Here is a 14,742-nt window from a genome sequence, read left to right as displayed (position 1 = left end):
TAAAGCACTTTTTTTAAAAAACGTTTATTTATTTTTGAGAGACAGAGAGAGACCGAGTATGAGGTGGGGAGGGGCAGAGAGAGAGGGAGACCCAAAACCCAAAGCAAGCTCCGGGCTCCGAGGTGCCAACACAGAGCCCAATGTGGGGCTCGAACCCACGAACTGTGAGATCATGACCTGAGCTGAAGTTGAATGCTTAACCGAGCCACCCAGGCACCCCTAAAGCACTTTGAATAAACATTTGCTCAGTTATCATTCACAGTTTTAATATATTTTGGAGATTTCATTCAACATTAGTTTGGGGTCTGTATCTCCTCTCTTGAAATGTGGCCAGAATTGTGGCTGCTTTCAACCAACAGAAAAGGAACCAGTGAACTGATGAAAATTGTTATGTCACTTAATTTGGAATGATGTGTTATACACCAATAAATGGAAAAGCACATGTGATTTTTATAATAATGTAACAAGCAACTCTTATACCTTGATGATTCCTCTTTTCATAGTGCTCTGAAGTCATATATATACCTCCCCCAAAAAGAAAGCAGGTATGAAAATACATGGGTAAACATGTATTTTTTTAAAAGACAAGAAAATCATACAGTTTTCAAAATACCAAAAAATATAACCTAATATTCTGGTATGTTATAGAATTAAAAATATTCCCAAAAGATATCATGGAGGTAGGTACATTTATCAGCTTGGGCTTCCAAAAATTGTGTAGGTCTCAAAGTTTGGATACAATTTCAGACCATTTTTCCTGAATGGTTTATCGTAAAGCATTCTGATTTCCCAGGTTGTTTTCACTAAAGGATAGCTTTGGCCTTATTGGTAACTGGTAATCTCCTATACTGATTTAAAGGTGTTATGACATCTTACCATTTAAGTAACAGACAAATTCTGTCTGTGTCTATGCATACAATGTGATCTCAAGGAAGAATGACAACTTTCTTTGCCTTATTTATGTCTTACTTGATTTATCTGGATGGTTTTAAGGATTAAATGAGAGAAGACATGAAAAGTCCTAGGCACGGTGTTAGGCACAAAAGGGACATAACACCTCTGAAACCCAAATTTAGGACTAAACACTATGGCTTAGTAGTTGCAGAAAAGAATCACATACTGATAGTAATTGTATGGAATTCTAAGTCATATTTTGCAACTTTTAGTAGACCATTTTAAAAGTTCAGCATATTATGAAACACATCAATTTATGCTACAGTAATATTTCAGTAACAGAGAAGGCACATTTTTTGAGAGAGGAGGGAGAGAGAAGCAGAGAGGGAGGAAGAGAATCTTAAGCAGGCTCCATGCCAGCATGCCAGCGAGACCATGACCTGAACTGCAATCAAGAGTCGGATGCTTAACCAACTGAGCCACCCAGGTGCCCCAGAGAAGGTAATTTTTAATATTTACCTTGATCAAATATTTTTCCCATCTGTCTGCCGTAACAGATTTGCCAATCTTCCTCATCAACTTCAAATGGAGCTCCACCAATTCTTTTGGTACTTAAAAGAAAGAAAAAATACTGTTAGCTCACAAAATAAAACAGTTATAAACATTTAAGATAAAAAAAGAACTTTCCCCTTCTCTGAATACTTTTTTCAAAATAGAGGATGTTGACTTTAACTATCTTTTAGACCTCTGAATCAGAAAAGACTAAACTAGGGCAAGAAATAACTGAAAACCACTCTCTTAAAGATGAGCAGGAATATTCACATTTTCTTTCAAAGCATTATCAAGTAAGAATGAACTCGAATGTAAACTGTGGATTTTTGAGTGATAATGATAGGTCAATGTAGGTTCATTAATTATAACAAATGTACTTCTGTGGTGCCAGGAGATATGGATAGTGGAGGTCGTGTGTTGAGAAAGAGTATATATGTGAACTCTCTTTGTGCTTTGTACTCTTTGAACTTTGTGCTCTATTTTTCTGTGAATCTAAAACTGCTCTAAAAAATAAAGCCAATTAAAAAAAATATATCATCAAGTAAAAGCCCTTAACCATACAACCACAATTTCTACTGGTGTTTGTTTCTCATAACACGTATTTGTATACTTTACTGACATTACAGACCAAGACACAGATTCATAGAATTAGAAAAGAATCAAGGAATATAAATTCCAAGTTGGATATGGATATGGATATCTCAGAAACAGTCCAATGGCTTTCAACCTATTTCACAAAACTATTCTTTCGATCTATACCTTCTCTATGGGCTAAAGTCCTCTACATCATCCCTCCGGATCTTCACTTGACAACTTTCAGGACAGAACACTGACTTATCTTCCAAAGTTCTAGTTATTAGAAAGTTAGCCTTATACAAAGTCAAAATCTGCCTTCCTACACCTGGTTCTTACTCTTATTCTCTAGTTTCAAAGACAATATTTTCAATTCCTCTTCAGCTAGAACCTTCAAATATTTGAAGACTGTTTTACCTTCCCTCAGGTTTTCTCTTCTAACTGTAAACAGCCAGAGTTCCTCCATATATCCCTTGGGTATGACGTGATTATGTTGTTTAATTATATCTGTTAGACGGAAGGGAAATAAAAGGACACACATACACAGCCATCAAATTTGGCATTTTCCAAATACCACTAAGAGAAACAGGAGGTATACTCTCTAAAACGTTTCCATAATCAAATACATTAGAAAAATACTGGATTGGGGTGCCTAGGTGGCTCAGTCGGTTAAGTGTCCAACTCTCGGTTTTGGCTCAGGTCATGATCTCATGGTTCGTGGATTCAAGCCCTGCGTTGGGCTCTGTGCTGACAGCGTGGAGCCTGCTTTGGATTACCTCCCTCCCTCTCTCAAAATAAATAAATAAACTTAAACAATTTTAAAAAAAGAAGAGGAAAGAAAAGAAAAATACTGGATCAAAACAAAGGTCTTTTTTTTAAGTGCAGGACTTCTTGACAACTTTATTGATGGATCTTGTGTGCACGTGAATATCCAAGGATATTATCTTCAACATCCACCTAATATCCATGGAATTTTGTGTGAAACATACATACAACACTGGCTTATCTTAGGATACAAGTGCTCTTAAGAACAGGTTGGGAAATGGACTAATTTTCAGTCATTCTTTTAGACTCTTGCACTCTCCACTAAGCTAATTTTAACTTGAAACAACTCTGCAGTATAAAAACACTGACCCATTCAATAAATTTCTGTGGGACCACTATTACTAAACAAGAAAAAATATCCTTAGTGGGCCTACTCATGTGAGTCTTTTTAGGGCATTAGACAGTGAATCGTGGGTTGGAGGTGGGGTGGTGGTGGTGGAAAGAAGCATAGGACGGGTGGTTACAGACAAGTAGACTATTATTCTAAGTCCAAACCTGAACTTGGGATTGAGGGTGAGGCAGAGAAAAGGGGAGAAAGGACCTTACTTACAGGAGTAACAGCAGATGCAAAATACTGAAAAAGAAGTGATCATGGAACTGGAGGCATGGAAAAAGGACATCATCATGGAGAGCTTTGTAAGTCCAGGCTAAGAAATTTACATTTAAAAATTTAGACAAGAGAGTGCTTTCTCTGCACTTTAGAAAGCAAGTGAATTGTAGGAAAACAGATTGCTTTTATTTCCTTACTGTTTTGGGAGGTGGATGCAAGGCAGAGATAAGATGTAAATTCCAGAAAATATCAACCCAGAAAGATGGGAGTAACGTGAACATAGGTAGAGGTAGTACAGACAGAATTAGGCAGATCTGAGAAATATTTAGGAAACAAATAATACAACTTAGTGATTGACTGCTTGTGCAAAGCTATAGCGAGAGTCAAGAAAACCTGAGGCACTGGCTTGGGTAAGTGAGTAGACTCCAATGACAACACAGTAGGAAGAAAAAGACAAGGGCTCAATTGTCAGCTTAATATAAGGCGGTTATGATTTTTCTGGTGAACACTGAATCTCAAATTCCTCATCTGTAAAGGGCGACATTAGCTATTTTACGGTTTTAAAGCTGTAAAATACATAAAGCTAAAACATCTTCATTTTTGTTATGACACTTGTGGAACCAAAGTCTGTTTCAATTTCTCCTTTTCCGCTTTCCCAAACACAACAGTCTTGATGATTCAGCCTTTAGATATCTCAACCCTGTGCCCTATTTCCCCCACTTTCTCTAGGATATTACTGTACCTTCTCACTTCAAAAAAATAACTATGATAGTCTCTTATAACCAATCTTCCAAAAATACTGTTTTCATAACACTTCCCATTCATCGACATCTTTTCTGGCTCCTAAATAACTATATTAAACTCATCCAGATTTCTTACTCTAGCCTCAGAGTCTTAAAGTCAGTCTCACCCTAACTCTTCAATCACTCTCTCTCACTTTTACACTGAAATCCTTCATTCAAATCAAAACAGGATTCTGGCCTGTTCACTAAGCATACACAGTCCACTACCTATCTGGGCTCTATTCAAGCCTTCTAGTTTACTGTTTTCTCCCACTTGAATTGTATTTATCTTTCTATGTCTTATCAATAAAAGGCCCAAAGTCTCTGTGATAGCCTTTTAATGATTCCAGCAACATGTTTATCCTTGGAATGTCCAAAGTATTCATTCTGCCTATATCATTTCCTTAGCAGCTGGCTAAAAGCTTTGCATCAGTGCTTTATACATGTCTTCCATTATCATAAAGATACATGAAATCACACACAAAAAAATTGATATAATTAGTACTACTATATTTCTAAAAATCTAAAAGGACAGAAATAAATGTATGCAAAAAAAAAAGGATTTCATCCCACTTGGCAACTGTAGACATTATAGATTTAGGCGTACAGAAATAAATTTTATATATATATATATATATATATATATAAATAAATTACATAGTACTTGATTTGCTTATTAGGCCATTGGCTCTTGCACAGCACTGTCCAACAGAAATATAAGATGAGTCACATAATTTCAAATTTTCTAGTAGTTCATTCATAAAAATAAGTAAGTCAAAATTAATTTTAATAATATATTTTATTTAATACTACATATCCGAATGTTATTTCAATATATACTCAAGATTTAAAATACCAGATATTTAAAATTTTTTTCACTTAATATTTTTATTTATTTTTTTAAATTGTGAAGGTGGTCCGGCTTTAGCTAAGGTCATGATCTCATGGTTCATGAGTTCAAGTCCCACATGGGGCTTGCTGCTGCAATGCAAAGCCCACTTCGGATCCTGTCCCCCCCCCGCCCCCCGCTATTTCTTCCCCTTCCCCCATGCTCTGTCACTCAAAAATAAATATTAAAATAAATATATAAAGAGTGATATAACTGACACATAACATTATATCAGTTTTTTTATTTTTTAATGTTTATTTATTTTTAAGAGAGACAGAGAGGAAGAGGGACACACGGAACATGAGTAGGGGAGGGACAGAGAGAGAAAGCGAGACACAGAAACTGAATCAGGCTCTAGGCTCTGAGCTGTCAGTGCAGAGCCCGACGCAGGGCTCGAATCCACAAACCGTGAGATCATAACCTGGGCTGAAGATGGGTGCTCAACTGACCCAGCCACCCAGGAGCTCCATATTAGTTTCATTTGTACAACATAGTGGTTCAGTATTTGTATACCTTGTAAAATGATCACAGTGAATCTAGTTAACATCTATTACCTTACATGACTGCAAAAAAATTTTGTAAGGAGAATGTTTAAGATTTATTCTCAGCAACTTTCAAACATGCAATATGGTATTACTAACTGTAGTCACCATGCTGCACATTATATTCCCATGATTTATTTATTTTATACCTGGAAGTCTGTACCTTTAGACCCCCCCCCTTCATTCAATTTACATCTTATTTTTTGTACTAAGTATTAAAAACATATTGTACATTTTACACTTACAGCACATCTCAGTTCACACTAGCCATATTCAAGTGCTCAAGAGCCATTTATGTCTAGTGGCTACTATAGTGGATCATACAGAGCTAGTATATTTAAAACTAAAATGTATAACCCACAATTTACTTATAACTTACTTACATTTTTGAGATAACTGACAAATTAATTTCAGATATACAACTTAATAATTGAATATTTGTATATATTACAAAATGATCACCACAGTAAATCTAGTTAACAACTAATTTGTTTATATATTTTGTTTCAAATAGAACTGACAAGCTGGTGATCTTTATGGACATTAGTGGCTCTTAATATTTTGTCAATTGGTAAGAAACAGGCAAAAACTTCAACAGTAAAATTATAATCAACATCGTGGTTAAATTGAAAATATTAAAATTCCCATACTCTGTATTCTCTAAACATGCTGTCTATTCAAGAGACCATTCTATGATGAACAGAAATAGTCTATATCTGTCCTTTCCAATACAGAGTCATCTATATGGCTTGATATGTGGCTAATAAAACTGAGGTACTAAACTTTAATTTTAGGTACTAACTTTTAGGTACTAACTTTAATTTTAGGCACTAACTTTTAATTTTTTTAATTAAATTTAAATATCCACGTGTAGCAAGTGGCTATGATTTTGGACAGTGAAGCTGTAAATTATCAATTATATTTTTAAAACACATGATCGTTTTCTAAAACACACAGTGACAATCTGTAAATTCACTTATTTATCACCTGGAACATTTTCTAAATAGTCTCATTTCCCAAGCATTAAGATAATTATTAACTTCCTTCTCTAAATGTATCTATTAACCAACTTCACGTCATTCTGAAAAATATAGGTTTTGTCACAGCTGAACCTTTCACTAGATAGATATGATACATAACCTTTAACTGACCCATTTCTTTCATAAGGCCTCAGGAGGTGAAAGACTGTGGAGCAGAAGAAAAGGTCAGGGTTGTGCGAATTCAGGAAGGCCCTGCCAAGATGATGTACGCATGAAGCAGCAGAAAGTGGCAGAATCCCAGACTGCATTACTGATCCAATCACCCAAAGATGTTCTATATTTGGACATTTTTCTCTTTTTTAACATTATTTTTTAATGTTTATTTTTGAGAGACAAAGAGACAGAATGTGAGTGGAGGAGAGGCAGAGAGAGACAGGGAGGGAAAGAGAGGCGGAGAGAGAGAGACAGAATCCAGGCTGTCTCCAGGCTCCAAGCTGTCAGCACAGAGGCTGATGCAGGCTCGAACCCATGAACCGTGAGATCATGACCTGAGTCGAATGCTCAGTCAGATGCTCAACCGAATGAGCCACCCAGGCGCCCCTATATTTGGACATTTTTCTAAGCATCTTTCCAGCACCAAGCCTTAAGAATGCTACTGCTTCTGCAGTCCCAGTCTTACTACTTATAATTTTGCTTTCTAAATGGTCAAAATTCACAGCAACTCATAATAACTACATGATAGAATTCTTCTCATTTCTCAATAAAGTTTTACTTAAACTTCTTCTATGCTTTTTTTTTTTAGTTTATTTTGAGAGAGAGCACACGAGTGCATGCAGAAGCAGGGAAGGGGCAGAGAGAGAATCCCAAGCAGGCTCCACACTGTCAGCACAGAGCCTGACGCAGCACTAGATCCCATGAACCATGAAATCATGACCTGAGCAGAAATCAAGAGTTGGACGCTGCCTGACTGAGCCACCCAGACACCCCTAAACTTCCTCTATGCTTGTAAGCAAAGATACACTTACAGTCCCAAAATAGTTGATTTCATATAGGTTACTGATCAAAGAACATTGATTTCAGATATGATGATTAAAAGATAACCTAACAATAAAATTTTACTTACTGCCCAGTTTTTTCCAAACTCTGTTGAGGGAGCACAGATTAGCAAATTCATTAGCAATAATGAGACTATTCCCACAGACCACTTGATCCTTGAAATAACTATTATGCATTTATATACCTTATCTTCAAATAATTCATTTAATCAATCATCCTAAAATTTTCTGAAAAGCAGAGGAACAGTTCAGACAATGAACTGTAATTTAGGCCACTCTCCGAAAAGCCACAGTTCAGAGAAGCCAAGTAAGTATAATATAAATCACTAAGCTCAGCTTATTACCACAGTGGAAAAAAATAAATCCAAGAAGACCTAGTATGCAGGCAGATAAACCAACGGGTATCTGCTGCTCCACTTTAGGTTTGTTTCATTTAGAATCATACTGCTGATGGGGCGCCTGGGTGGCGCAGTCGGTTAAGCGTCCGACTTCAGCCAGGTCACGATCTCGCGGTCCGTGAGTTCGAGCCCCGCGTCGGGCTCTGGGCGGATGGCTCGGAGCCTGGAGCCTGTTTCCGATTCTGTGTCTCCCTCTCTCTCTGCCCCTCCCCCGTTCATGCTCTGTCTCTCTCTGTCCCCAAATAAAAAACATTGAAAAAAAAAATTTAAAAAAAAAAAAAAAAAGAATCATACTGCTGTTCTCCTACAGGTAGAGAAACAAAACATGGTTCAGGTTATTTAAGAGCCCAAACTGTGAAAATGTCTCCGCTACAAAGAAAGTAATCAGGGGTGCCTGGGTGGCTCAGTCGGTTGAGCGTCCAACTTCAGCTCAGGTCATGATCTCACACTCCGTGAGTTCGAGCCCCGCATTGGACTCTGTGCTGACAGCTCAGAGCCTGGAGCTTGCTTCAGATTCTGCGTCTCCCCCTCTCTCTGCCCCTCCCCTGCTCATGCTCTGTCTCTCTCTGTCTCAAAAATAAATAAAAACATTAAAAAAAATTAAAAACAAAAAAAAGAAAGAAAGTAATCAGTGTACTGGAAGTAATCAGCATGGGTGGAGGTTGTGATAACCAACAATTCAGCACTCTTTCCCAAAGGAGAAGGTAGATATTTCTTATGGAGAGGAAAGGCCTCTTTCTGGGTAAAATGATGTGAGCCACACTCACATTATTCGGTCTTTAAGGGGCTTCCTTTTCCTTACACGTAAGGAACAACGTCCTGGCAGAGGGAATCTGAGATACTGGAGACCATGGCTTCCAGTACCATATGCCTTCACCTCTAATCAGATGATTTTATTTCCCTTCTCTCTTTTCTCTCTGCTTAATTAATAATCACAGAGGACTTGAAGGGTGGAGAATAGGAGCGAAAGACCCTAAATAAATTTGAAAAGAAATAGTAATGTGACAGTATTTAAGGGAGAGGAGGACCTTTCCCCCAACAAACTCCAACAGTGAAAAATTCAAAGACTAGTACACCCTTCGCCTAGACGCATCAATTGCTAACATTTTAGGGAAACATTTTATAAACGGTAAAACCGTTAATAAAGATGAGACCTTAAAGAAGCAGCCAACCAAGCCAAGGTAGAGAAGAGAATGCTAGCCACAAGGAAATGCCTATACAGAAGTCCTGAGGCAGCCAAAAGCTTCTAGTGTGGCTGGTGAAGAAGTAAGCAGGAGTCAAATCCTATAAAGCCTTGGGTGCCATGGAAAGAGTTGAGATTTTATTGTAAGTGTTATAAGAACTTGAGAGAGAAATTTAGGAAAGATTCACGATCCAAGTTTTTAAAAGATCATTCTGTATCTAGGATCTGCTTCAAAATAATCTAGGCAGCTGGCGGGGGTGGGGCGAGGGGGGGGGAGTAGATGGAGTTACAGATGAAACAAAATCATAACATTGTACCAAAGTGGGGGGGGGGGTGATGGGTACATGGAAGTTCATTATACAACTTTCTACTTTCGTATCTTTCACATTTTCCATAATTTAAAAAGGTGAAGGAGATGTGGAGGTCACTTTGGTTGCTCTGTGAGGAATGAATGAGAGGGAAGCAAATACTACTAATTAGGAGGCTACTGCCACACTTCAGCAAGAGATGATGATGGCCCAGGATAAGGCTGCAGCAGCATAGATGCAGAGAAGTGCCCTCAAGGAAAAGTGCAAAATGTAGAAAGTTTCTAACAAGCACCTTCACCAATCTTGATCAGGAAGTACCTACTATATACTTGTCTTCAATGTGATCCCAATTAATTTGTTCATTTTTAAATTAAAACAAAAAAATTTTTTAACGTTTATTCATTTTTTGAGACACAGAACAAGACAGAGGGTGAGTGGGGAAGGGACAGAGAGAGGGAGACACAGAATCTGAAGCAAGCTCCAGGCTCTGAACTGACAGCACAGAGCCCAATGCGGGGCTCGAACTCACAGACTGCGAGATCATGACCTGAGCCGAGTCAGACATCCAACCGACTGAGCCACCCAGGCACCCCATAATTAATTTGTTCATTTTTAAAAGCAGAAACCACTTTTTGTTTAATCATACTAAGTCAGAAAAGGAACACATACACACATTTAATAATAAATCAAATAAATTTATTTGTATCATGTCTTATTTCTGATACTCTTCATCATTTCAAATGTCCATGTTTCCCTTAAAAGCCTATACTTAATATTTCAACTAATACTTAAAAGTTCTATTATGTATGTATTATGAAAAGCATTAGACACAGTCAGGAGAAAGAGGTGCAAACTTCAATTTCCTTGTCCATATAAAGTTGATCTAAAGTCCTCCAGCTCTATTGTTTAATGCCTATGTCCAGGTATTGAGGCAGGTATTAATTGCCTAATAATAACACAACAGTCAATCATGGGATCTTAGAATTTTTGAACTGAAAGCAATGATCTAATTCACACTATCTAACAGACTAGAAAATTTAGTTGACAAAGATATGATGTGAATTGCCTACCACCAAGCAGAGGCCAGGCAAGAGCCCAAACCTTCCAAGCCCAGTGCTCTAATGTTTCTTAAAGTATTAAATGAATAGAGAAACAGTTCAGAAGACCTAACCTACGAATCAAGCCACCCCTTCTGCACAGCTCCATTTAAATCCATTTAAAGTATATAAATCAATGGGTTTTCTTTTATTACATAATTAACTTTTTAAATTGTGGTACAATACAAATAACATAAAATTAACATTTTAACCATTTTTAAGTGTACACCTCAGTGGCATTAACTAGACTCACAACACAGTGCCACCACCACTATTTTCCAATCCATCTTACAGGTAAAATTTTAAAATAGTCACTCCACTTCCAAATTGCTTTCTGGAAACTTATAACTATAAAAACAAAATCCACAATAGTATATGTTCTCAGTGAGAGTAATATTAATATCATATGGTCTTAATTATCGTTAAGTCTCACTTTGTAATTATCTACCATCTATCTCTTCTTCCTCCTCTCTCCCATCCTCAGATGTAAGCTCCATGAAGACAAGGGCCAGATCCAACTGCCTTTTTCATCATTGTATTCTCAGTACCAAGCACAGTTCCTGATTCACTCAAGGACTTGATGAACTGGAACAGAGGCAAGAAAATAAAGGAGAAGAAAAACAACAGGGAGAGAAGGAAGAAAGTAAAACAGTTCTGCTGCTGCTAGAGAAAAAGAGAGTTGCTACAGGTGTCAAAGAGAAATTATGTGAACTAACAGTAGGCAGGAAAGTGATGAGGAAGTGGATAAAAAAGACAGCAAAGTGGCTTTGGGTTCACTGTGTGAGCCATCAGGCGATATCACCAATTCAAGACAACTTATTTGCAGTTTATGTTTATCCCTTTCTCTCCCTTTTGAGGGGAGAAATGGAAGAGGTGAATGCTCCCATGGGAATCTGTATATAGGAGCAAATAATGAAGTCTGTGTGTTTAAGTAAATACCTATATAAGGGCACCTGACTGGCTCAATCGGTAGACTGATCCCTGGAGTTGTGAGTTCAAGCACCACATTGGGTGCAGAGATTACTTTAAAAAAAAAAAAAAAGAAAGAAAAAGAAAAGAAAAGAAAAGGCCTCCATTTCTTTGTGAAATGTATAGTCTATTCCTTGCTAACAAGTGACCAGTTTACACTTTTCCTTCAATCAACATTCATTTAACAAACAGAGATAGCTAGATGAGTAACATACTATGTCATCTTAGTGTCTTGAAATCTTGGCATTAGACACAGACAAGAAATGGGTAAGACTGTAATTTCTATAGTTATTTCAATGAACAAGAAAATGCATATCAAAACACTATTATAAGCCCTAAAACAATACAAACCAAAGTTACTGTTATTCACCACCAGATGGTGATCACGTCTTATTAAAAGCAAAACAATGACACCTTATTTGGGGGCCAGCCAGCTGACTGCTAAAAGTGATTAAGTAAACCAGGGTATCTGAATAAAATGTTGGTGATTTTTAAGTAAATGCAATTAAAACATCAGCAAAACAAGAGTAATAAAAAATTAGATTCTGCCTGAAGACTTCTAAAGGAACTGATTTGTTCATGTGCACATTTGATAACTCTACAACATAAGGGGAAAAAAAACAGTCCATGTGTTTCTTGTTGTCTTTTACTAGTTATTTAACTACTCACATGACCTGGAACTTCTTTAACTTCAGATAGAGATATTTCTATTTAGCAAAATGGTACCACTGAACATTTTAGAAGAAAACAAAACCAAATCAAGGTGTTGTTCAATGTCACTAATTGTCAGGGAAATGGAAATCAAAACCACAATGAGATATCACCTCACACCTGTCAGAATGACCAAAATCAAAAACACAAAAAATAACAAGTATTGTTGAGGATGTGGAGAGAAAGGAACCCTCCTCATACACTGTTGGTGGGAATCCAAACTAGTGTAGCCACTGTGGAAAATAGGATGGAGGTGTCTCAAAAATTAAAAATAGCATTACCATATGATACAGTAATTCCACTACTGGGTATTTACACAAAGAAAACAAAACAAAACAAAAAAACTCACCTAATTTGAAAAGATACATGTACCCTTATGTTTACTGCAGCATTATTTACAATAGCCAGAAATGGGAGCAGCCAAGGTGTCCATCCATAGATGAATGGATAAAGATGTGGTACATATGCAATGGAATATTAGCCATAAAAGGATCAAATCTTGCCATTTGCAAGAACGTGGCTGGACCTAGAGGGTATTATGCGAAGTAAAATAAGTCCATCAAAGACAAATACCATATGATTTCATTCGTATGTGGAATTCAAGAGACAAAACAAACAAACAAAAAGACAAATAGGAAACAGACTCTTTAATATAGAGAACAAACTGGTTGTTACCAGAAGAGAGGTGGGGGGGATGGGTCAAATAGGTGAAGAGGATCAACGGTATGTTTATTGTGATGAGTACCAAGTAACATAAAGAATTGCTGAATCACTATATTATATATTGGAAACTAATATAATACTGTATGTTAATTATACTTGAATTTAAAAAAAGGAAAAAGCATACACACATACAAAAAAAAAAAAACCCTTTATTAAGAAATGTTGAAACAAATCCCAAAATAGAGACTAGCATAATAAAACCCATGAACTCATCACACAACTTCAGCGATAATCAACGTATGACCAAAAGACTTTTTCCCTCTCCAATACGTCATTTTAAACCAAATTCCAGGTATCATTTCATCCACAAATATTGCACTATGTATCTCTAAGGGATATAAACTCTTTAAAAATAACCAGAATACCATCATTACTACCTAAATATTAATAGTTCCTTAATGTCATAGAATTTCCATCAAACAATTTTTAAATATTTTGGGGTGCCTGGCTGGCTCAGTCAGTACAGGCATGTGACTCTTGATCTCAGAGTCATGAGTTTGAGCCCCACATTGGGTGTAGAGATTACTTTAAAAAAAAATTCTTCAAAAATCCAAATTTTTAAATATTTCAAATTAACCAAGAAATGAAATTACATTGTACTGTTACCTCTGCAGCAGATGCTGGAGGCACCTCACCTTTACCCTCATAGCAATTAGGACTCCAGTGCAGGCTAACCTGCAACCATGTGCAAGGCCTTTCTGACTACAGGGCAAGGCAGTTAACCCTTCCTGAGAGCAGCCCTGAATCAGGGCTGGGATAAACCTGACATATGATCTAAACTATCTGTTTCCTGGCAGTGCTTCCCAAAGAAACTATGTGCGCTCACATTTTTGTCTCAGAGTTTGCTTGTTGGGAAATCTAACATAAGACAACCTCTTAGATTTGAATGAAAGCTATGGACATCCTAAGAAAAATGTAAACATAAAAATTTCTGCAAATACATTCAACAAGTTTACAGAGAACCCAAAAGGCATAGACATATATCAGTTTAAAGAACCCTTCCTCCTATAGGTTCAAGATAGCTGAGATCTTAATTATGTTTTTGCAAGTGTTGAATGGAGATTGTTCAGTTATGCTGAAAAACTAACATCCCCTCCCCTTATTCTACACTGTTGGCAAAGAAACATCATTATCTCAATACTTAGTTCTTCTGTACAGAAAATCTAATCTAAATGAAAATAAACAACTGTTGGCTTAAGGTTCTACACATTTTAAAGAAAAACAAATGTTCAGAGGAGTGGTTTACTAAAACTGGGTCCCGTGAAAAAGCCACTAGAAGTTAAGTTTACAAGTATATTCACTTACATATGAACCTCAATGGATTTTTTTAAACTACTGCTGGCCTCAAAGAACAAGATTAAGAGTAAGGAACTTGTGGAGATTTTTTTTGAAAAAGTCCCCTCCCGACTAACACACACTGCTACTACCATTCTGGAAAAAAAAAAAAAAAAAAAAAAGAGAAAAAAAAAAGTCTATGAACTCAGTCTCTTTCTTACCTGTCCCATTTGCTCCAAACTCACCATAATCTGACTTCTATTAGTTAAACTAAATGGATGCTTTGGTTTTTGTCTTGGCAACATGTGACACTGGTGACCAGATCTTCCTTCTTGAAACCTGGCTATCCTGTGACACTACTTTTCTGATTTCTCCTCTTATTTCTTTGCCTCCTTTTAAATTCCTTTGCAGACCCTACACTTCTGCCCTCTCCTTG

The 14,742-nt window shown here is 36.9% G+C and overlaps 1 protein-coding gene across 3 annotated transcripts in view; it reads right to left on the bottom strand.

The window, feature by feature from the left end:
• The window catches only part of RSF1 (remodeling and spacing factor 1), a 158,162-nt gene that overhangs the window by 112,068 nt on the left and 31,352 nt on the right, over positions 1-14,742 (bottom strand). For 2 of the 3 annotated variants that reach the window (XM_047071792.1, XM_047071791.1), the window contains exon 2: positions 1,414-1,505. In XM_047071792.1, coding sequence (XP_046927748.1) covers positions 1,414-1,505 — 92 coding nt within the window. Of the gene's footprint in view, positions 1-1,413; positions 1,506-2,436; positions 2,522-14,742 lie in introns of those variants that run through there. The other variant, XM_047071793.1, reaches the window with a different exon arrangement.

Source organism: Lynx rufus, unplaced genomic scaffold (genome assembly GCF_022079265.1).
Source record: "Lynx rufus isolate CCGP_SWC_20201006 ecotype Redwood Valley unplaced genomic scaffold, mLynRuf1.p SCAF_9, whole genome shotgun sequence".
In the NCBI taxonomy this organism is placed as follows: domain Eukaryota; kingdom Metazoa; phylum Chordata; class Mammalia; order Carnivora; family Felidae; genus Lynx; species Lynx rufus.
The sequence above is the reverse complement of the archived record's forward strand: the minus strand, read 5'-3'. Positions and strand labels throughout refer to the sequence as shown.